The sequence below is a fragment of the Phaseolus vulgaris genome, chromosome 3 (genome assembly GCF_000499845.2).
Source record: "Phaseolus vulgaris cultivar G19833 chromosome 3, P. vulgaris v2.0, whole genome shotgun sequence".
NCBI lineage: Eukaryota > Viridiplantae > Streptophyta > Magnoliopsida > Fabales > Fabaceae > Phaseolus > Phaseolus vulgaris.
In genome coordinates, this window is record NC_023757.2 from 41,408,026 (window position 1) to 41,429,995 (window position 21,970).

At 33.1% G+C, this 21,970-nt stretch overlaps 3 protein-coding genes across 3 annotated transcripts; 1 reads left to right on the forward strand and 2 right to left on the reverse strand.

Annotated features, from left to right (window-relative positions):
• Positions 1-5,643: 5,643 nt before the first annotated feature.
• LOC137807770 (uncharacterized) lies at positions 5,644-9,628 on the reverse strand. The gene is made up of 4 exons (XM_068608555.1): positions 9,252-9,628; positions 8,465-8,780; positions 7,502-7,661; positions 5,644-6,183 (listed from the first exon to the last, which is right to left on the reverse strand). The coding sequence occupies exons 1-4, from the start codon at positions 9,426-9,428 to the stop codon at positions 5,709-5,711; spliced, it is 1,128 nt and encodes a 375-aa protein (XP_068464656.1). The 5' UTR covers positions 9,429-9,628; the 3' UTR covers positions 5,644-5,708.
• Positions 9,629-11,247: 1,619 nt separating this feature from the next.
• On the reverse strand, positions 11,248-14,650 carry LOC137807771 (pentatricopeptide repeat-containing protein At1g74630). The gene has a single exon (XM_068608556.1). The coding sequence runs from the start codon at positions 14,430-14,432 to the stop codon at positions 12,492-12,494; it is 1,941 nt and encodes a 646-aa protein (XP_068464657.1). The 5' UTR covers positions 14,433-14,650; the 3' UTR covers positions 11,248-12,491.
• A 3,040-nt stretch (positions 14,651-17,690) lies between these two features.
• LOC137807773 (uncharacterized) lies at positions 17,691-20,165 on the forward strand. Its single transcript, XM_068608557.1, has 4 exons — positions 17,691-18,048; positions 18,352-19,029; positions 19,130-19,228; positions 19,606-20,165. Exons 1-4 carry the CDS (start codon positions 17,893-17,895, stop codon positions 19,963-19,965), a joined length of 1,293 nt encoding a protein of 430 aa, XP_068464658.1. The 5' UTR covers positions 17,691-17,892; the 3' UTR covers positions 19,966-20,165.
• Positions 20,166-21,970: the final 1,805 nt, after the last annotated feature.

A 21,970-nucleotide genomic window follows, 5' to 3' on the forward strand; every position in this document is an offset into this window, starting at 1 on the left:
GAACTCATTACCTATAGTGCAAGATTTTGTAAATAATACATCTAATACTTAAAATTTTTATTGAAAATCAACCATTAAAAATGTTCTATTTTTTCTCTATATATAAAAAATATTTTTGAAATATTAGATTTTTGTATTTTTTAGACAAGTTTTTTTTTGCATTTATAGCAAGACCACTATAAGAAAATCATGAAATAGAAACCAATTTGTAGAGACTAAAAAAATTTTAGTTTCTAAATTAGTTTCTATTATTGTTAAATGGTTTTTAAATTGGTGTCTAATTAGCAACCAAGGTTTTTGCTACCAAATTTAGAATCTAAATAATTGGTAACAAAATATTAGTTGCTAATTAGACACCAATTTAGAAACCATTTAACAATAATAGAAACTAATTTAGAAACCAAAATTTGTTAAGTGTCTAAAATGGTTTCTAATTTAATCACTATAGCAACTAATTATTTTTTGTTTATAAAAATTGGTTCTTATTTCATTATTTTCTTGTAGTGGATGCGGTATATATATATATATATATATATATATATATATATATATATATATATAATCATATTAATGTTTAATGATCTTGATATATATATTTTTTTAATATTTACAAATTAAAATATTTGTTATTATTCTGAATTGAATGATAAAATTATATTATCAGAATTTTAAGAATTTATTCACATTTTAATTCAAATAAAGGATTAAATTCCATTAATTTAATCACTTTTTTTAAATATAATTTTTACCTATTTATAGAAATTTAAATTTTTTTATTTCTCAATCTAAACTATTGTTGCATTTATTACGAAGTGGACTTTAAGTCTAACTCAACCCCATAAAATCGGCTCATGAGGTTGAGGTTTGCACCCACTTATATACAATGAAAGGCAACACACCCCCCTCACGCCGAGACTGCCAACTTGTGCGTGGGACTATATATTATAGGTGGTCCGATAGCGGCCCGATAGCGGGTGGCACGATAGGCCCAACAAATACTCGCTAGGATAGGCTCGAAATGGCTCTGATACCATATTACGAAGTGGACTTTAAGCCTAAGTCAACCCCATAAAACCGGCTCATAGGATTAAGGTTTGCACCCACTTATATACAATGAAAGGCAACAACATTGAATTTGTTTTTTTGCAGTTTGCATTGTGCGTAAATTTTCATGTAATATCACGCAATGAAAATTTAATTACTTTAATTTATAATTTTAATTTGAACTACACTAAAATTGAAAAAATAACTCAATAAATACTAAAAATGATACAATAATCAATTTTCTCTATAAATTTGAAATAAGTAATAATAGATAAAAACAAGTTAAAGATAATAAGAAAATGAAATAAAACATAAGGGACAACAACAGAAGAAAATTAAGTCAATTACAAGTTATTTCAAATAACTTATAAACTATAACTCCTAAAATAAGTTATATATGTTTGGGAGGAAGCTCAAAAGTTGGGTCTTACTAATGTCTGGTTGGAATGTGACTCTGCCTTGGTTTGTGCTATGTTTACTGTTATGACAAATGTTCCTTGGATGCTTCGTAATCGATGAAATACTTGTCTTAATTACTTTGGAAAAATCAGGTTTAGGATTACTCATATTTTTCGTGAAAGGAATGTGTGTGCTGATAAGTTGGCTAATTTAGGATTTATTCATAGAGAATTCTTTCATTGGTATAATAGGTTTCCATCTAGTCTGTTCCTAGAGTTTTTTATTAATATGTATAGTCTACCTATGTATCGTTTTTGTTAACATGAGTTTTGGTCTAGTCCCCATATTTTTGTATTTTTTTTTTTTAATAATATATTTTTTCATGTGATGACAAATGATTGTTGTTACTTGAAGTGTCAGCCTACAAATGGTTGGGGAAGAAGTTTTGAAGATGGGGTCAAGTGGAAAGTTGGTGATGGAAAGGATATTTCTTTCTAGGAGGACAATTGGTTGGGTTGTGACGTGCTGAAGAGAGTTTTTCCGAGACTATTTTCTATAAGTTCGGCCAAAGAAGCAATGGTGGCTGAGTTTGGGTCTTGGATTAATGGAGTTTGGGTTTGGCAGCTTGCCTAGCGAAGATCTTTTTTCGATTGGGAGAAACCTTTGGAGGATCAGTTGTTTCAGATTTTACTTAAAGCAAGGTTGGTCCCGGGAGAGGCGGATAGTTGGGTTTGGAAGGTTGGGGTCTTCAAACGTTTTCAGTTAATTCTGCTTATATTCATGTTAGGAAGGATCGCGAGGTGGTTTCTTCTCCGGCTTTCAGTAGATTGTGGAGATGCAAAGTCGTACCTTCTGTTGTTCTTACTGCTTGGAGGATGCTTGAAAATAAGTTTGCTACTAGGGTCAATTTGGAAAGGCGAGGGGTGTCGGTTGAAAATTCTTTGTGTTGTCTGTGTGGGAAGGAGGAAGAATCTTATCGCCATTTGTTTTTCGATTGTAGTTTTGCTTGGCGCGTTTGGTGTTTATGTTTTAAGTGGCTTGGAGTTTCGTTTGTGTTTCACATTGATCCTAAGTCAAACTTTGACCAATTCAGGTTGAGTTGGTCTTCTGATTCAGTTAATGTTGTATGGAGCACAATTTGGGTTGGGGTGGTGAGTGAACTCTGGAATCACAGGAATTTTATCATATTCAAAAGGGGTGTGGCGGACACGTCTGAAGTGTTTGCTTTGGTGCAAGTAAAGGTTTGGTCTTGGATTTCAGTAAAAATTTGCTCTGTTTGTTTTCCTACTCTAATTGGTGTTTGGAACCTTTGGTTTGTATGAGGATGATTTCTTGAAGTTTTTTTTTCAGGATTTATTTTAACGGGTAGGGCTTTTGTTAGTTAGTTTGGTGGTATTTGTTAGATGTTGGTTTCTCTATAAGGGTTGAACCACCCCTGAAGTGGTTCCCATTTATTTATTTTTTATTGCTGATAAAAAAAACTTAAGGTGTCAGCCTAGTTGGGATGTCAAGTAGCATAATGATATCTAACATGAAAACCTTTTATAAAAAAAAAGTTATTTTAAGATACTTACCAAATATTTTTTATATTAATCAAATTAGCTTATAAACTAGTCAAATAACTTCCTAACTAGTTTATTGACTTTAACAAATACACATTACAACATTGTTAGTTTGTATTGATGAAATTAATTTATAAACTAGTAAAATAAATTATAATTAATTAGTATTTAATTATCAAACACTTTCTAAGACATTATTTAAGATATATAATAATATATTAATTACTTTTACAATCTACACTTAATGGTTGTAATATATCCATGCAAATGTGCATACCGCCATGATTACCAAAAAAAAATATTTATCTCCCTTTTGATTTGAAAGGTGGATAAGAAAATTGATTTTGGCTTATGAGAATCTATGTCTTTTGCTTATAATAGTTAAAACTTTCCATCTTCATCATCATAGAAGAGATGGGATCATGTAAGCTAATTGAGGTATTATTATTATTACTATCATTATTATTACTAGTATTATTATTATTATTTCTTTAAAAAAAATATGTGGCTCTAGCTTAAGGTAGTTTTGTTTATGTGGGTGTTGTGTTTTGGTTGAAAGTGGCTAGGTATGTGGAGCCTATTTTTCTGTTAGCTTTCTCTTCATGTTCCTTATCTTTCATACATCTAATACTATGTTATCCACCTTATTAATGAATCTATTGGGTTTATACAAAAATAATTACTATTTTATTTATGACTTTGGACTCAATTTCTTCATGAAACACAGTGATACTATGATTATAAAGGAAAAAATAGTGTCAGACTGTTCATTGAAATAATAAATGAATAGAACTGTATTTCCATGTTGGTGTGCTGTGTGTATGATAAACACAGCTTAAATTTCTTTTAGAACTGTATTCAACATGACAAGAGTGTTGTTTTTTTCTTTCATTTTTTTAAAATTAAGTAGAATAAAAAAGTGATTACTGCTATTTAAAAAAAAATAAAGAAGTAGTTTACGTAAATAAAAATCCAAAAAATTAGCATTCAATTCCCCAATAAATAAATGCCATATTTAGTGTCTAGCTTCCCATAACAAGTTAACAATATTATTGCTTCTTTTATACAGATCTCTCTCTTGCAAATTTATATTATTGTCACTATCAATTACTAACAATAACGTCATCATTGATTGCGTAATCTTGATTTTTGTTGAGCACATAAATTAATGCAACCATAGTTATACCAATGTATTTTTGCACATTTTGTAACTATGTTTCGTCTTTTTCTTCAACACTTCAAGTGGCATTAGAGGGAAAATAGTTTTTTTTTAAAAACTAAAAGAAGATTTCAAGTAAATTAATGAGAAAAATATAAAAAAAATCTATAAAGTTAATATGAGATCAACTTTGGCTGAACTAACTCGTATAAAATAAGTTGGAAACTACTTAAATAAATCTGTAAAAAATAATATTTTAGTCAAATCAACTTATTATAAGATGATATATAGTGTCTTAAATGATGTTCTATGCGTCAATTATGCAGCTTATTACTTTTCAAAACCAACTACAATATGCATGTATGCATAGCTTCCATAAGCACCCGTAACTGGGACTGTCATAGAATGTTCTGCCTAGAATAATATTGATTATTGAACATGTGAACCAATTCACAAATAATTGTTTCACTTTAACGTATTTGAATCTTGTATATCTAGTTACGTTAAACGAAAATCTTTGTTGTTAAGGTAGATCTATCTAATTAATCATATTTTTATTGTGAAAAAATGTGGTGTCTACAAAATAAATTATCAATACATTTGTTTAATGTCCATATTCATCAATACATTTGTTTTCTTCGCTATAAATGTGTAAGTTTTCAAAATTCATAGAATCACTTAAAAACTTGTAATAATTTCATTTGTTTTATAATCTTTCAAAGGGACCTTAGAGTTACCATAAAAGTTTGAATCACAGCTTGTGAGTCACATTCAAACTATAACAAATTTTATCATTTCAAATTGGCATAACTGCAATAAATTCAACAAACAAATTGCGTTAGTAACACCATTAAAAACGATAAAAGAACTAATAAACTTACTAGTTGAACCTCTAATCAGACCAGTACTAGCAGAAAAGTCCAAACAACTCCTACCAGTTCCATTATTGCCTTTGGCATAACAAGATTTTGATTTTTTCCAAACGACATTCACATTTTAAGGTGCTTATTACAATGTTTTTCAATATTGAAAATTTTAAGAATTTAAAATTTCTGGAAAGAGTTAAACATAATGTACATAGTCAAGAAACTAGATATACCAATATCAACTTTAACCAGATAAAGCAATATCAACTTTAAACCTAGTGATAATATGCGATATGTCCAAAAAAAACTTTAAAAATGAAAAATGAAGTCAAACAAAATAACATTTCTCATAATTAAAAGTTTAAAAAGAACTTGAAAACACTCTTTTTTTTTCAAATCAAAAGGGCCTTGAAACTTTAAAATCTTTCAGCTGAGAAGTAATGTTCAAGTCATCAGCTCAGTTGGAAATGATAAGTGTAAGCTTCTTATACACGAGGTTTTCTTTACAAATCAAACAAAAACACACTACATAAAACATGTATAGTTGTATACACCCTCATCAATTAATATTCGTGCCTCCAAAAGATGCACCAACATTACTGGAGGGGAAGAGTTGCAGAACATCAATGATATTGATATTCTCCGTTTGAAACATAAATCGTCAAAAGAAATTATATATCAACTATAAGCAACAGACCCAAAATATTCCTGCAAGAACTGATAAAGCTCTTCTGCCACCAAAGCAGGATACTCCTCTTGTGGAAGAAGAGCACCTGGTACTTCCACAAACTTGCTCACCCCTTTAGCTCCCTTAAGAGCTTCCATCTCAGCCTTGGATCTCTTAGGAGACCCTTTGGTTGATAGAACCAGCACTGGGGTCTTTCCCTCCAGAGCAGCAAAGAGTTCGAGGAACTCCTCACGGGATGTAACCGGATCTAACTGACCAGTCAGGAATGCAGCTGGCAAGTATCTCGCTCCTTTTCGTTTTGTCAATGCATATCTGCTTTCCACAATTCCTGAAGTCACATTTTCAGGATTGGCATATACATGGGATTTGTACTGTGATTGGATTGCGTTCTCGTTGCTGACGAGCATGTTATACATCATCCAGCCAACTGCAGGAGCCTTTAAGGTACCCCTTAGAAAACCATACCTGTGAGGTTCATGAGGAAGAGAGAAATATAAATATATATCAGTTATGTTGTAAAACAAAGTAAGGAAGGCCGTTGCATGCATATCTCTTTGAATATACATCAATGAGAATTATACAGAAATCAACCAAAATTGGTGGAGGAAAAATTGGAAGATCTTTTAAGAGCCATAGCAAATTACATTGTTACCAAGAGCGTGGAGTTACTTTCACCACAGTTGTTAGAGTCGCAGGATTTACAATTTCAATAACTTAAATCAAGAAGATTGTAAAGGCTAACAATTCATATCGTGAAGTGAATCTCGCAAATGCTTGAGGTTTGAATCATGAAATATATGCTCGAGCCTGTGTTGTTTCATATCACCCACATGAATCATTAGATTCTTAAAAGTCTTTATTACTGCTGCTTATGTTTTCACCAATTCTCATCCAAAAATAAATGTAAGGAAGTTGTATAAATATGAAAAAGAACTAAAGGAGCACAATTGAATACACCTTATTTGATTATTCAATTGCTTTTTCTGTAAAAAGAGGCTTCACAGCACTCACTCCTTCCCTCTAGAAAACCTGTTTGGCTATTCCATTACTCAATTTCTATTCTTCTAAAACAGAGGCTTCACAGAGTAACTTATTCTATATAACCTTATTAGGTTATATCCTTGCTTTGTTTTCATTGTTACGAAATATTGGCTTCATGTTGTCTCCTTATGTGGTTCCTAAGGCAACGTAAGGGAAGAACATTGTACTATTTTTGGCAATAGATTACACACCACAACACACTAATTATAGTTGAATGTCTCTTTCAAACAACGTGGGCCACTGTTCTTGGGATGAGTACAATACTATACCTCTGTGTTGTGGGTATTTTTATTTAATAGTTTGTACATCAGTTGATAGTGAGACTTGGTTATGACTTGTGAGACCTATGGTTTTAATAAAAATTGTTTACTCAATTCCCAATTTAAGATTATTACGTGGAGCACCAATGCACCATACATCATTTATACAATACATTTCAAGCTTTTTTCAATTATTTTGATGAATCATACATTTCAATATCATTTACAACTCAAGGTTCAAGAATCAGCTTGACAATTCACAAAACTACAATTGATACAAACAGAAATAATAAAAACCAGCACTGTATCCTTCTACTACCTCAACAATTGCAACGAAATTTGGGTGAAGTTAAATTATATTAAGTTTCAGTAAAAAAATGTTTAAGCTCGGTGACTTAAATTTATTTTCCTCAGTAGAAACCAGAAAGCAATGTGAAAGTAAGCAGCAAGGAAAAAGTTATGTCCCCAGAGCATCAAAGTACCTTGTTTCCATGCTGGAATCTCGACCAAACACAATAGGAAGGGGACCAGCCCAAGTTGGTGCAACAGCAGCTATTGCTTTGGGCTTCACCAGACCCTTTTTTGCAGCACGGGCCACTATAGATGCAGCATGCCCTCCCCCAAAAATTATCAAATCATTTTCTAGTTTCACATGAATTATGTTAGTCATGAACATTAATCAATACAAAGGCAGATTATATTCAACTGCTCATGCAAACAAATACACATTCAAGAAAAAAATAACTCCACTACAAGACAATTAATGGGTAAACACAAACATACTTGCCCCAACAATTCACAAATGCATCATAGTAGATACTAGATATAACAAAAGAAGAAACATGGTACCACGAGAATATCTACTTAATGGAAAAAATATTGCCTAGCTCCAGAGTAAAAAGCTTCTATTTTCATAAAAACAGAAAGAATGAAACAAACACTCTCAACAGCCTTAATCTTCCAAATTCGCCAATAAAAAAAGAATAATAAGAACACCAAAAGCCTTAGAAGCCGCAAGCCGGTAAGGAATTATATCTTCAAAAACCAACATAAAAAATAACTTAACAAAATTTGTCAATATATAATCCAATGCACTGACAGTAGATTTCTCATATCCAACAATTAAAGGGGGGAAAAGGAAAACAAAAGCCTTAGAAGCCTAGTAAGTAGGTAAGAAATTAATTTTAAAAAGGAAAAATAAAAGAATAGCTTAGCAAAGTTTCTCAAACACATAAATATTATTTTCTACACTAAATTACACAACTGTGCATAAAGAAACAAATTGAAATTGCCCAAAACAAAGTAAATCCTGAAATTCATTATAAGCAAATATTCTTAAAAAAAGATGAATAACTGCAAGCCCAGATTTCAAAACTAGAAAGATTAATCTAACGTTAACTGTGAAGTGAAAAATATTACAAAATAGAATGCCCCTCCACAAGTACCTGGTTGTTTTATGGGACTATTTGGTGAATTGATGAAATCAACCAGAAATTTTTCTAAGACATCAGCATTGTAATCCATCTTTGGCCGATCAGAGTAACCCAGGCCCGGCCAATCAACAATAGTTGCACGCCAATTGGCATTGCCATTACGCTGAACAATGTCTCCAGCCACTGATCTCCATTCCTCAACAGTGCTGACATCAGAAATGGTTGGCATCATCAAGATATTTTGGGAAGGCTCCGAGCTCTCCTTTACATGCTCCTCATAATAAATGTTTACAAGATTGTCCTTGAATTTCCATTGCCAATTACTAGTCTGATGGATAAAGAAAAAACCATTATGTGAGGCAACAGAAGTGATTGCAAATTACAACATGGCTTTGATATTTTCTCTCAATTAAACAAGCATCCAAATTCCAAGTTGCAATTGTTAATAATCGAATGAGAAGACAATTGCTTTTATAAGCCAACGAAGAAAAACCAATAAAATGAATGTTTATTACATTAACCAACGATATAACGGACATCTGAATTTCTGATAAACTGAAGTCTTCTTTCTTAAATCCTAGTAAAACACTAAACCTAAACAACACTCAAAGTAATATTTATCACTATAGTTTCTTACTTTGACCTTTTAAATAGTGAAAGTGAGTGTTGCTAAATGAGTGAAAATAATCTTCCACGAATTCAATACAATAATTTAACAAAACCGAGAAAGTAATTTGGAGAACACAATTAGTAAAATGAAATAAAGCCATTGACAGTTAGAGGGAGAAGTTATTCTGACCTTCAAAGGGGAGGATTTGTCGTTGGCAGAGACATTAGAATAATCGAGAGTAGTTGAAGCCCGAATTGTTAAGGGGTTAAGGACTCTGACAGAGTAAGGGTTAAAGGGTGCTCGAATTTTGGCGTAAAGGTTAAATTTTGGAGACGAGGGAGGCATAAATGTTGCGTAGAGAGCCATTGGAGAATGCAGCAGAGCTTCGATGGATGGTGGTGAAAGCTGAAAATGAAAAATTGAAGACCTAAAGTTTAAGGACACAGCAGAAAATGCTGACCCTGGAGTCGATGAGATTTTTGGTTGGTGGTGGAAAAATCAGTAATCAAAACTATGCTTACTGGGTGTGTGTGTCCAATTAATTGTCCATTAAATGGGTGATAGTTGAATTCCAATGAGTTGAAATAAACATGAATTTTATATTTTTTAATTTTTTAATAAATTTTTAATTTATTTTAACATTATTCTCCCAAGAACTTTAGCATATAGAAGATCATTGTCTATACCTTAGTTGTTTCTTATGTTTAAGTTTAGTAACCTACTTCAGGAAATAGTTATAATATGAATTGAAGAATTATTGTATTATAAAGATGTTGTATTTGAATTTAGGGTTGGTCCACCATTAAAATGGTAGAACTGGTGTGCCTACGTAACTCAAATTTTGTATTTTGTAATGTTTGAAGTGGGTCTGATGATTTTTGTTTCTATCCAAGGATGCATGAAAATGCAAAGAAATTGCAACAATTCTCACTAAGGGGCCATACAATGTTGACATGGATTATAAACATTATAATTTATTAACATTCCATCCAAATTGATTTTATATGCTATTAAGGAAATATATAGCTCTTTACATATGTCCACAATGGATTTTATATTTCTTTCATAAAAGATTAGGTTTATATAAAAATAATTTTGTATTAATAGATCATGCTTAAAACATAATTGGTCATGTTAATTTTATGGAGGATTACAAATGATGTTACATGAATTTTGAATAATAAATCACGGTTATACCTAATTGATTATAATAGATAAATAATTTTAAGATAGAAAATTAAATGTTTTTCAATGTAGTAATTTTAAATAGAAACTTATTTTGCTTTTTTTTTATTCTTTTCAGCTAAACAATTTATCGAACAAATATTTAATTTTCTTCAAACCAAAAAAACCTTTATCTTTTTATGTATTTTCTTTTCTTTTCTCATCTACATACTTTCTTCTTCCTCCCATCTAAACAAAGACTTAATTATTATAAGTGACGATTAATAGATGATTAAAAATCACTACAAAGAATAGGAGAGTTCATTTTAATGAAAATGAACTGGTTGAATGTTTTCGGATAGATTATAAGAAGCAAATATATTTTATGGAAAAACTTATTAAAATATATTTTAACAAATTTTGCTCGCACACTTATAAATAAACTCGTTTTTTTATTACATTAAAACGTATTTGAATAAGTAATACACTTCAGTACTTCAATGAGTTAATATCTTATTACAAGAGAATTTGTTTATAGGTTCGTTGCGAAACGTGTTAAGATGAGCTAAAAATACTTATGGAGATCATAAGCTGCTTTAATAAAAACAAGTTTAATTTTATGTCAAAATAGTTAGCATAAGTTTAATTTCTTATAAACTCTTTTAATTGTTCCTAAACGATTATTTAAATTATTTACCTAAACTTGACCATTAATATTTGCAGTTTGATTTTATGCTAGTCCATGTCACCTGCCCCCTATTTGGATGCAGAAAATAGTAAGAAGAAAAGAATGAAGATTAAGTAAAAATAAAAGAAGATTCTTAATGTAGCATATTAGCATATATTTGCTCAGTCTGGCACATTAAAAAAGATTCTTAATGTAGCATATTAGCACAAATGTAGAATACAAAAGCTGCTGCCATAACTTGTGAGTGAAGTAATAATATATAATAGTGTCTGACCTTTTGTCTCCACAATTTCCTTTTGACGAAGAAAAAGGAAATATTAATTAGTCGATGGCTTATTTTTGGTGTCATCAACGATATCTTCCATATACTAATAGTATAAAGATAATCGAAATAGGTTTTTCTTCTTGAAACAAAAGATTCTTCATACAGAGAGGACTCATCAAACCGAATCAGCATCCTTAAAAACCTAACTATTTACCAACTGTGTCAAACTTTGTTGGTAATGGATGATTCGATTATGTCAATTCAACCATAGGCGCCAACCAAAAGGACCAAAAGATATAAAGCCTAAAGACCAGTCATAAAAAAGATTTTTACCAAACTCATATATGAGGAACAATCTTGTTATCTTGTCTGCTTGCATTTGATGCATTAAGGGTGCCATAGAACTATATTCACTACGCCGATGCAATGAATTGTGCCAACATCTTCAATTGAAAAAGTTACGACCAAAGCTACAATCAGCCTCTCCCACCAAGAGACCGTTCATTCCTCTATAGTCACCAAGTGACCAAGTTCTGCTATTATAACAACTCTTAGCTACTTCTGCAAAGAATTGTCATTGATAATGGACCTGGCATTGCTCTCTGTTATATCCTATCTGCAATCATTGCCACTGAACTCCAATTCCCATGGCATGTTGGAGAGACCATTTGATGTTCCCATCAAATTTTGGTTTGGAGGTAGGTGCACGGCAACAAGGGGGATCACGATATGGCGATCATTATCATAATAAAGAAATAAAGTTGATGGAAAATCTAAGTGGCATGCTAATTGGGAGGCCTTAAGCACCTTGTCCGTCAATGGATTGAAACATTCCATGTTTCTTTGTAAAGTGATGGAAAACTGATGTTTTGACAATTATTTTTGTTGTGAACATAGTCGTTGTATTCTGAATACCTCAATTAAGTGTTGCTTCTCACTAGTTTGTATGGCTTTGTTGGTTCATCCTTTTCACTTGTATCTTTTTGTCTTCCAATAGGTGTCTTGAACTTTAGAGGAATGATGGTAGAAAAAACAGTAGTTATTGGCTAAATTTCTTCTCATTTAATGGGAAATTAACCATTTCACCATACTTCACTGAAGGCAGTAAAACCACTAGATAGAACAACTAAATGCTTCTCTAGTAACCATTTAATTGGACCAACATGCCTCACACATCATGTATGTCAAATTGATGTGGTGTCGTCCGCATTGAGCCATACAGATCAGACAATTTTGGTGAAAATCAAGAAATAATTGTGTATTTTCCTCATAAACGAAGGCAGTCAACACAAGCTACTTGATCAATCACCTGTCACCAGTAATCTCTGCAAGAACAGAATCCATCTTTGAACGAGTGGAAGCGGCTTCTATCTCTCACAATGATTTCTACTCGATAAATTTTAGAAATCAGCTTCATCACGGTATGGCAATCCCCACAAACCCTCAGATTCTTCACAATTCTTAAAATCCTTCCTTTGGGAAGTTTTGCTATTCCAAAAGCTGCAGCAAGCTTCTCACTGTGCTTAGAAACTGAATCTTCTTTTTCTTCCTCTTCAATATCATGTAGAACACTCCTTAGCTGTGGCGCATAACCTGCTTCTGCTCTGAGTCTCAACATTATTTCCCTCAGTTTTTCATGAGCCTCTTTTGTGACCTCGTTAGGCTTTTCACCTGCCACAAAACAATAAATGGCCTTGTCAATTTCTATCATGCTTCTGCCAGGAGTTTTTTTCATGCTATGTTCAGTCATGGTTCTTCTGATGCTGGCAACATCCTTCCATTTCCCTGCAACGGCATAAACATTCGAGAGTAGTACATGGTCACCAGAGTTGCCTGGGTCCATTTCAGCCAGTCTTGCTTTCACAAGCTCTGCCAATTCAATATTACCATGAATGCTACAAGCCCCAAGGAGTGTCCTCCAAATGATAGCATTAGGAGAAACTGGCATTTCACATATAAATTCATAGGCCTTCTGCAACCTAGCAGCTCGACCATACAGATCAACCATGCAACCATAATGCTCAATGGCAGGTTCAATACCGTACAAATTCTTCATCTTAGAAAAAAAAACATACCCTTCCTCAACCAAGCCACTATGGCTACAAGCATATAGTAGTGATATAAAAGTAATACCATCTGGCCTAACTCCAGACTCTTCCATCTCATGGAAAAGCTGTATTGCCTCCTCTCCATAACCATGCATAGCAAGCCCTGCTATTATCGCTGTCCAAGAAACAATGCTCCTTGCCCCTGGCATATTCTGAAAAACCAACCTAGCCATAGCCACATTCCCACACTTGGAGTAGGTATCTATGAGAGCATTATTCACAGAACCAACACAAAGAAACCCAGCTTTCTCCACAAACCCATGTAAAATCTTCCCAAACTCAAACGCCCCAGCCTGTGCACAAGCAGACAGCACCCCAGTGAGGCTCACCTCATTTGTCCCAATTCCCTCGCGCAGTAACTCCCTGAAAAACCCAAAAGCCTCGTCAAAACAACCATTATGAGCAAACCCAATAATCATAGTGCTCCAAGAAACCTCATCTCTAAGAGGCATATCACAAAAAACTCTCCTCGCCAACCCAAGCTCACCTGCCTTGGCATAACCAGCAAGCATGACATTCCACGAGGTCAAATTCCGAAGAGGCATTCGCCCAAACACGTCCCCCGCGCCTTCCACGTCACCACACCTGAAAGACGCAGTGACAGCAGCGTTCCATGCGACAACGTTTGGTTCAGACATTTTATCGAACACGCGTCGCGCGGAGACGGAGTCCCCGCATTCAGCGTACATGCTGATCAACGTTGTCCCAACGAAGATATGGGTGTCAAAGCCGTGGTGCAAAGCTTGAGAATGCAGCTGAATGCCGGGTCTGAGTTGGCGAGAGTTGGCGACCCCTTTGAGGACGAAGGCGAAAGAGAAGCTGTCGGGGGAGAGGGAGGGTTGGCGACGCAGTTGGATGAATGGGTGGAGCGAAAGGAGAGGGGTTTGGGAGAGCGAGAGTCCGCGAATGAGGGTGTTGTGCATGAAGGTGTCGGGGTTGGGGAAGTGGTGGAAGAGCCTGAGAGAGTAGTGGAGAGCATCGGAGATGGAAACGGCACAGTGAAGGAGGAGTTTGCCAAAGACAAAGGGGTCTGTGCGAAGACCGCTTTTCAAGATGTGCCCGTGGATTTGCTTCGTTTGTTTCAGGTTGCTGCACTTCCTAAGCACTGAAACAACCCATTCTTCTTCCATTCCCTCCCCCATCATTCAACCCGCTAAAACTTAACTATGACTAATAATTTCATTTTTATTTTCTCCAAAACAGATACACTTTTCAAATATTTTTAAAATATATCTATATCCTCAAACAATACTCTCTACACGTTCTCGTATTGGGAGAGAAGGTGAATAGAAGAAAAACAGAGGAGATAGAAAAGCAGTGAAAGAGGCATTGTAATTAGCAATACTTGGCCTTAAACCTTAAACCCTTCTTGCAAAACATATGCACAAACTTATTAAACATCACAACATTAGGATGAGTTGTATATACTATAATTATAATTATTAGGATATATTTTTTTTGTAATCGCCTGGACGTTACATTTAAAGTAGGAATATTTGTTTTTTCACAAAATAGTATATTTCACATTTTATTTCATGTAATTATATTTGTATAAAGCTTCTCGTAGTAAGAAATACAATAATATACTTCTAAGGTCATGGACCGAGCCCAATAATAAAGTGAAAGCAAACCTGACATCGATTTCTGAAAATAATAATTGAATATGCAAGCTTAATTAATTTGAGAATATAGATCAAAACAAGACGAGATACAATGAAAAGGGAGAGAGTACTATTATAGTATATAAGGAAAAGAAGATGACTTGATCAAGAAGAAGAACAATCCAGAAAGTATTGTTTCTGACTAAATTAAATGCTCTAGTTAAGAGACATTCCTCTTGGCTATAATATTTTGGAGTCCATCGTTGGACAGGTAAATCTATCATACGTAATATCTAGAAATACAAGTGATATGATAAGAAGGACAATGACACAAAAGAAATGGAAGACAATACATCAAATCTTGAACATGAAATATTGCAAACATTCGTGTTTAAGTTATGTACTATTTTTCTTATAGATTTTTTACATTTTGTTTTTATAAGGTTTTTAATGTGGCATAATGAAAATAATTATCATGTGTTTACCATATTGTGTTTGTGAAGTAGTAGGAAGGGAAGTATAACGTTTGGAATCATTGGACGGTAGCCGAATACCAAGAACAAAAAATTTGGCAATTTTATTTTAGTTTATTATGCACTCTTTTCTTTTTGTTATGTTTCACTGTTTCTTTTCTATTTTATTATATGTTTTTACTTTTTTTAATAGCAATCCCTCCTGTTTTAGAGTATTATCCAATTGGGGATGATTATTAAATGGAAATTGCCAAAACCAACCAAATGATTTTAATTAATTTAAATTTTCTTAAATTATGATGTTTATGTTTTTGGTGACAGGAGCCTATAAGGTTTGAGAAGTTGTCGAAAAAGGAGCATATTGTTTGGAAACTTTAGATGGAGGTCTTATACCGAGAAAATGGACTATATTTAACTTCATTAATCAGTTTATAAACTTGTTATTTTAGTTCGTCTATAAGTTGTAATCAATGATAGTTTCTTATGAATTAAATGATGAATTACAATATATTTTTATGCATCTTAACATATTGTGTTAAAGTTATGAATTATAGATTTGAAGAGAAATCATGCATAAGTTTAACTTGGTGTGGTGTCAACCTCGTTCATTCAAATTTATTGAAGACCACGTACATGTCTTAACTTGACGTGAAGAAAAACCATGCACAAGTCCTAACTTGGTGTAGTGTCAACCTCGTTTGATCCAATTTATTGAAGACCGGGTCTTAACTTGACGTGAAGAAAAACCATGCACAAGTCCTAACTTGGTGGTGCCAAAGGCAAAGCTTTACACCTCCACAACTTGTTATACCTAGAAGACAACTCATCATCACGATCCCTCCTTAACAAAACGTAGGCAGAGTTAACCGAAAAAGTTTTAAGCCCAACTATCCTCCTCTTTCAAGTCCAATCTCGCTCCTTGCAAAACCTGAAAGAGATGACTCACCAAAGGTTTCTCCCATTCGAAAAAAAAAAAAATCTTCGTCAACCTAAATGCCAAACCCAAACACCATCTGTCCAGACCCCAAGCTCAGCCACCTTTGTAGCTTTAGCCGAACTTAAAGAAAACAATCTCGGGAAGACTCTCTTCAACGCACCACAATTCAACCAGCTGTCCTCCAAAAAAGAAATTTCCCTTCCATCACCAACTTTCCACTTAAAAACATCTTCAAAACTCCGTCCCCAACTCTCCAAAGCCCACACCTCCTTCAAATCTTTCCACCAAAGAAAGCCCCTACTATTTTCCCCATCCTTTCTAAAACTTCTCCAACCTCCATATTTAGATTCAAGAATCTCCTTCCACAAACCACCCTTATCCGACCCAGCCTCCAAATCCACTTTCCCAGCAAAGCCAAGTTAAAGATCCTTAGATCGATAACTCCAAGACCTCCAATTTCACGAGGCTCACAAATTTTTTTCCAAGAGCCCCAAGCAATCTTCCTTCCTTCTGAACCCCAACCCCAAAGAAAATTTCTTCGAATCCTTACTAACTTGTCTGCCACCACAAAAGACATTTTAAATAAAGACATAAAGAATAACGGGGATTGAAGAAAGAACATACTTCATCAAACAAATCCTCTCAGCCAACTACAAACACCTACCTTTCCACCTACTTAACCTAGGCTTAACTTTCTCTACTATCCCGCTCCAAAAAGCACCGCACTTTTGACATCCCCGACCAACAACCCCAAGTAAACAAAAGGAGTTACCATCACATCGCACTTAAGGATCACTGCAAAACGAAGGAGCGATTGTTGATGTAGCCCCTTCCCGCCAATTTTGCTCTTCAAAAAATTTACTCTAAACCCATTTCAATAAAATTGTATATTTTCAATATTATTAAATTACATTATTTAAACAATTTTCTATAAGATATATGAAAATAGTATTATTTTAGAAATAAGTGAAAATAACTTTTTCATTACTTTTAATAAAAATTATAATAATTTAAAATAACATTATAAATCAACACTGAACCAAGTATAATCGGTATAAATTCATGATTAAGATATATATTAAAATAAGTAATTAAAAGAAAATTCCTTAAATACTATTAACTAAATTCTTTAACAAAATAAATATCAATGAAGTTGATAATATTTCACTCTTGTATAATGATAAAACAATACAAAATTGTAACTATAACAGTATATAAATAAATTATTTTTTAAAACAATAACCAAGCATTTCTTAAATAGAAAATGCTAAAAATGTTTGTGTAAAAAAATCTAATACCATATTCTTTTACTGTAATTTTTCATTAGTTCAAATTTTATGGAATTATGAGAAAATGTTATAATAATTTGTATGATTCACTTCTTTTTTTTGTAATTTTAATGTTTTTTTAAAGAAATAAGTGTTTAGTGTGCATCTCAAAAGAATGTGAATATGTGATAAAAGTAGTATTTGTTGTTCTCTCTTCTAAAAATTTGGGAGTAACTGGGGAGTCAAGATTTTGAAGAAAAAACGCCACCTAAGAATTAAGATCAATCCCGTCCCGTACGGTACCGGAGTAGCGGCGGAGAGAGGAGATGGAATCGGCGGGTGAGTGGCTGGAGAAGGCGCTGGTCGAGTTGTGCTCCAAAATTGAAACTGGTTTGGGTTTAGGTTTGGATCAAGAGATCATCAAAGGCCTTGTTTCTTACTGCGACCTTGCTCAGCCACCAGACGCCAAAGAGTACCTTGATGTAATTCTATTATACTTTACCAACGATGACCATTTTTATTTTAATTTCTGAAATTTTGATTCCTATTGCTTCGAATCTGTTATCATTTTATTTATTATTTTAGAATTTATTCTGCAAGTTATCCAAATCACAGATCTTTTCACTCTCTGGAAATGTAGGATATTAGGGTTCAACGTACTCGTATTATAATTATAATTAAATTAATCACTTATAATTGAAGAAGTTTAAGGATTAATTGTTTTGAATATCCTTCCAATGCATTCATTTTAACTCTGATTATCTTTATCTTATTTTCCTTTGCAGAATATAATTGGTCAGGAAGCAGGGAAAACCGTGATTGAAGAGTATTTACGGCGAAGAGGTTATTCAGAGTTCAGTGCCAACTCAGATGTTCCAACTACCAAATTACATGCGTATGTCAAACCGCCTTCTGTGGAGACATCAGCTAGTGGAACTAAGAAATCGTTTAGAGCATCAAAAGCATCAGGCCGCAGCCATCAAGCAGAACCCAACAAGAATGTGATTGGCAGCAATCAGGAAAATCAGACTCCAACAGTTGGAAGTGAATCAAGAACGTCACAGAAGGGAAACCAAGTGAATCCCAAAAAGAAGAAGGCTGGGAAAGTTGTTTCACTTGCTGAGGCTGCCAAAGGGTCAATTGTGTTCCAGCAGGGAAGGCCATGCTCTTGTCAAGCACGACGACACAAGCTGGTCAGCAATTGCTTGTCTTGTGGCAAAATAGTTTGTGAACAAGAAGGAGAAGGGCCTTGTCATTTTTGTGGTGCACTTGTATTGAGAGAGGGAAGCTCGTATGCCGGTCTGGAAGAAAGTTTGCCTCTCTTGTCAGATGCTGATGCTGCTGCTGAAGCTTATGCAAAAAGGCTTGTAGAATATGACCGGAACTCTGCAGCTCGTACAACAGTTATTGATGATCAAAGTGACTACTATGAGATTGATGGGAACAGTTGGTTGTCAAAGGAGGTATTCTATTCTGATTATGACTTGTAATTGTTGCTCACATGTGATAGTTGTATTATGAGTTATGATGCATTTGAGAATTTCTTTTGTCATCTTTCTTTAGGAAAAAGAACTGTTGAAGAAGAAGCAAGAGGAGATGGAAGAAGCTGAGCGAGCCAAACGGAATAGAGTTGTAGTGACTTTTGATCTTGTTGGCCGCAAGGTTTATATTTTAACCATATGGTTTTGCCTAAAGTTACTAGTTGGATTTGCTGCAGCATGAATGTGTAGAATTTGAAACAAACGTCTTTTTCTTGTGTGATTATTTCCTGGTATCTAGAGATGTATATCAAGTTATTATGCTTGTTCCATTCATTATTTTTATGCTATTGCATGTTGCATGTTATGGCTTGTGTAGAATGGAAATCTTGAATGTGTCATGCAAAAGTCCTTTCAATATGTTATCCATTGTTTTACATACCTTCACCTTTTTTCCCATTGTTGCTTGTATGTATTATAAGTAGCCTTTGTATGCTCTTTAATCCTGCTATTATGCAGAGTGCCTGTTTTTCATTTTGGACTCTGATTTATATCTTGCAGGTCCTTGTGAATAAAGACGAAGTTTCAGAATTGCAGTCTGAAAATAGAATATTACGTCCACGGGATGAAAGGGAAGTCAACCGTATCAAACCAAACCCAACTCTTAAGTTTCAACCGGTTTTTGTGGACCTGGGCTTTAGCAGGAAGTCTGCTAAAGATAAGCAATCACATAAAGGTATAAGCAAGGGCTTGTGCTTAGAGATTACTGGAAGAGTACAGCATGATAGTAATGACCAGAAGTATCTTATGATGGAAAACCAATTGGCAACAGCTTCAAATGAAAATGTTTGGCATGTATCTTCGGGAAATGGAGTGCACATGGAAGCTCATGGTGAATGTTTACCCAGCTATGATAAATAAAGTGCCTTATCCAACTTTTACTGATTATTAGTACACTTTCATTTGTTTTCTCCCATTTTCTTTTTTTTATTTGCTCGTATAAGCCATGAAATTAGTGGTTCCAATTACCTTTTTCAGAAAGAAGTTAAGAATTCTAGGCAATGTTATTTTTGTTTATACAATATTCAGATATTATGTCTTAGAGTAACTGTCTTAGTGTATCTTCATGTTTTCCCTTGCCTGGCTAGACAAGAGTACCTCTCTTTAACGAACTATTGATAAAGGGATGGTGTCTGATTTTTTAAAGTTGCCTTGTTGGAGAGAACCATTATAATCACAGATTGGAATCAGGGAATGATGAGTGAGTTACAAACACTTTATTTTTTTATGTAGAAGTGGTTACAAAATCTAAGCAACTAATCATTTATTGAAACATCTCTTTATATTTAGAAAAATATACTCCGAAATAAAGAGAGTGAGTGTATTGATTTTCAATAACGTGCAGTGAGAAATGCCAAATTCTGATAATAGTATCCTTCAGCGATAAAGAGCTTTTGAACTAAACCAATTTTCTTTAGTTTTGTCACAGTTTGTATTTGTCCCATTATTAATATTTTTATTGTTGTCTTTGAATTAAGTAATAAATTTAAAATCAAAAGAATGAGACATTTTTTTAATTAATTTGTTTTTCTCTGAAGGACTAAAAAATGAAAATCACTTTCTAATTTAATTGAATCGATTACATTAGTTGAAGAAATTAGTCATAAAAAATATTTATAAAATACATGAATATGCTGTTTTAAATTAATATATTTCAATTTTTTAAAATTACAATTTAAAAACAAAATTTTATACAGTTTACTTCTAATGAACATAATGCTATATTCATACCCTTTGTTATATTCTTTGTTATGAATTATGCAATCCACTCCTTTGTTTAATTTTTTACTCACCAATTGTAAGAAAGAGAAAATATTATAGTTATCGACAACCGAAAATAGTTTTATATATTTATGCTATTATTCATGATTGGGTTCATCATTGTAATAGATTGTAAAATAAATGCATTGTTTGAACTTGAAATTACTTGAAAAATCAAATTAAAAATTGTTAGATGGTTAACAATTAAGTTCATTTGAACTATCATGTAGGTAGAGTGAGTCTCTAAGTATTTTATATAAGTATTCTGATTATATTATAAAACTTTTATTGTTGAAAGTGATATATCCAAAAAAGGATTATGCTTTTCTCGGATGTATTGGGATTGGGAACCTATAAATGATTAATTATATCATTTGGATTAAAAAATATTTAACAATGAAACTATTTTTTTAATTTAATTGGTGATTTTATGGAGATATATATTAATGATATTGTTATAAAATTAAAATAAAAAAGATAATAATTTATTTAACTCAAAAGTTGTCTTTTGAAAGAAAATGAGAAAGTATATGGATTAAAAAAAAATCATTTGAAATGTTCCTAAAGAAAGGGGGTTGAAATCGATAAAAATGAAACAAAGGCAATAATTAAGACCTCAACACCTCAAATGAAACACAATTGCAATTTTTTTTAGGGAAGATAAGTTATTTGAGAAGATTTTTTTAAAACTTGATATGGAAAGACATTCATAATCTCTTCTCTGTTGAAGCTAAAAAGGTATATCGATGTTAAATGGGAGATAGTTGATGAAGAAGCTCTGGGAAAAATAAAAAAATAGTATTGTCAATCTTCCAGTGTTGATTTTAGTGGATTAATCGAGGCCTTTAAAACTACATTTTTCAACACCAGATACTACCATAACTTTTGTTGGCTTGAGAATATGGTAATGGAATGGAATGTGATGTATACTATTTGAGAAGAATTTTAATAAATACTCACAGTTAACACACTCCTGTTAAATAAATTATATCTTTCCTTGTAAACTCAAATAAGACTTGAAACACTGTAATGTCTAAAACAGGAAATGACGAACACAAAACAAGGGAAGTAGTTAAAACAAACTATTCAAACATTTAATTTTTAG

Bases quoted from the DNA above. Each gene is read 5' to 3' on its own strand.
- LOC137807773 (XM_068608557.1), top strand. From the start codon at position 17,893: ATGGAATCGGCGGGTGAGTGGCTGGAGAAGGCGCTGGTCGAGTTGTGC. The intron at 19,030-19,129 runs GTATTCTATTCT...ATCTTTCTTTAG, and splicing joins ACAGTTGGTTGTCAAAGGAG to GAAAAAGAACTGTTGAAGAA. The intron at 19,229-19,605 runs GTTTATATTTTA...TATATCTTGCAG, and splicing joins TTGATCTTGTTGGCCGCAAG to GTCCTTGTGAATAAAGACGA.
- LOC137807771 (XM_068608556.1), bottom strand. From the start codon at position 14,432: ATGATGGGGGAGGGAATGGAAGAAGAATGGGTTGTTTCAGTGCTTAGG.
- LOC137807770 (XM_068608555.1), bottom strand. From the start codon at position 9,428: ATGGCTCTCTACGCAACATTTATGCCTCCCTCGTCTCCAAAATTTAAC. The intron at 7,662-8,464 runs GTACTTGTGGAG...ATGTGAAACTAG, and splicing joins TAGTCCCATAAAACAACCAG to AAAATGATTTGATAATTTTT. The intron at 6,184-7,501 runs GTACTTTGATGC...TGAACCTCACAG, and splicing joins GATTCCAGCATGGAAACAAG to GTATGGTTTTCTAAGGGGTA.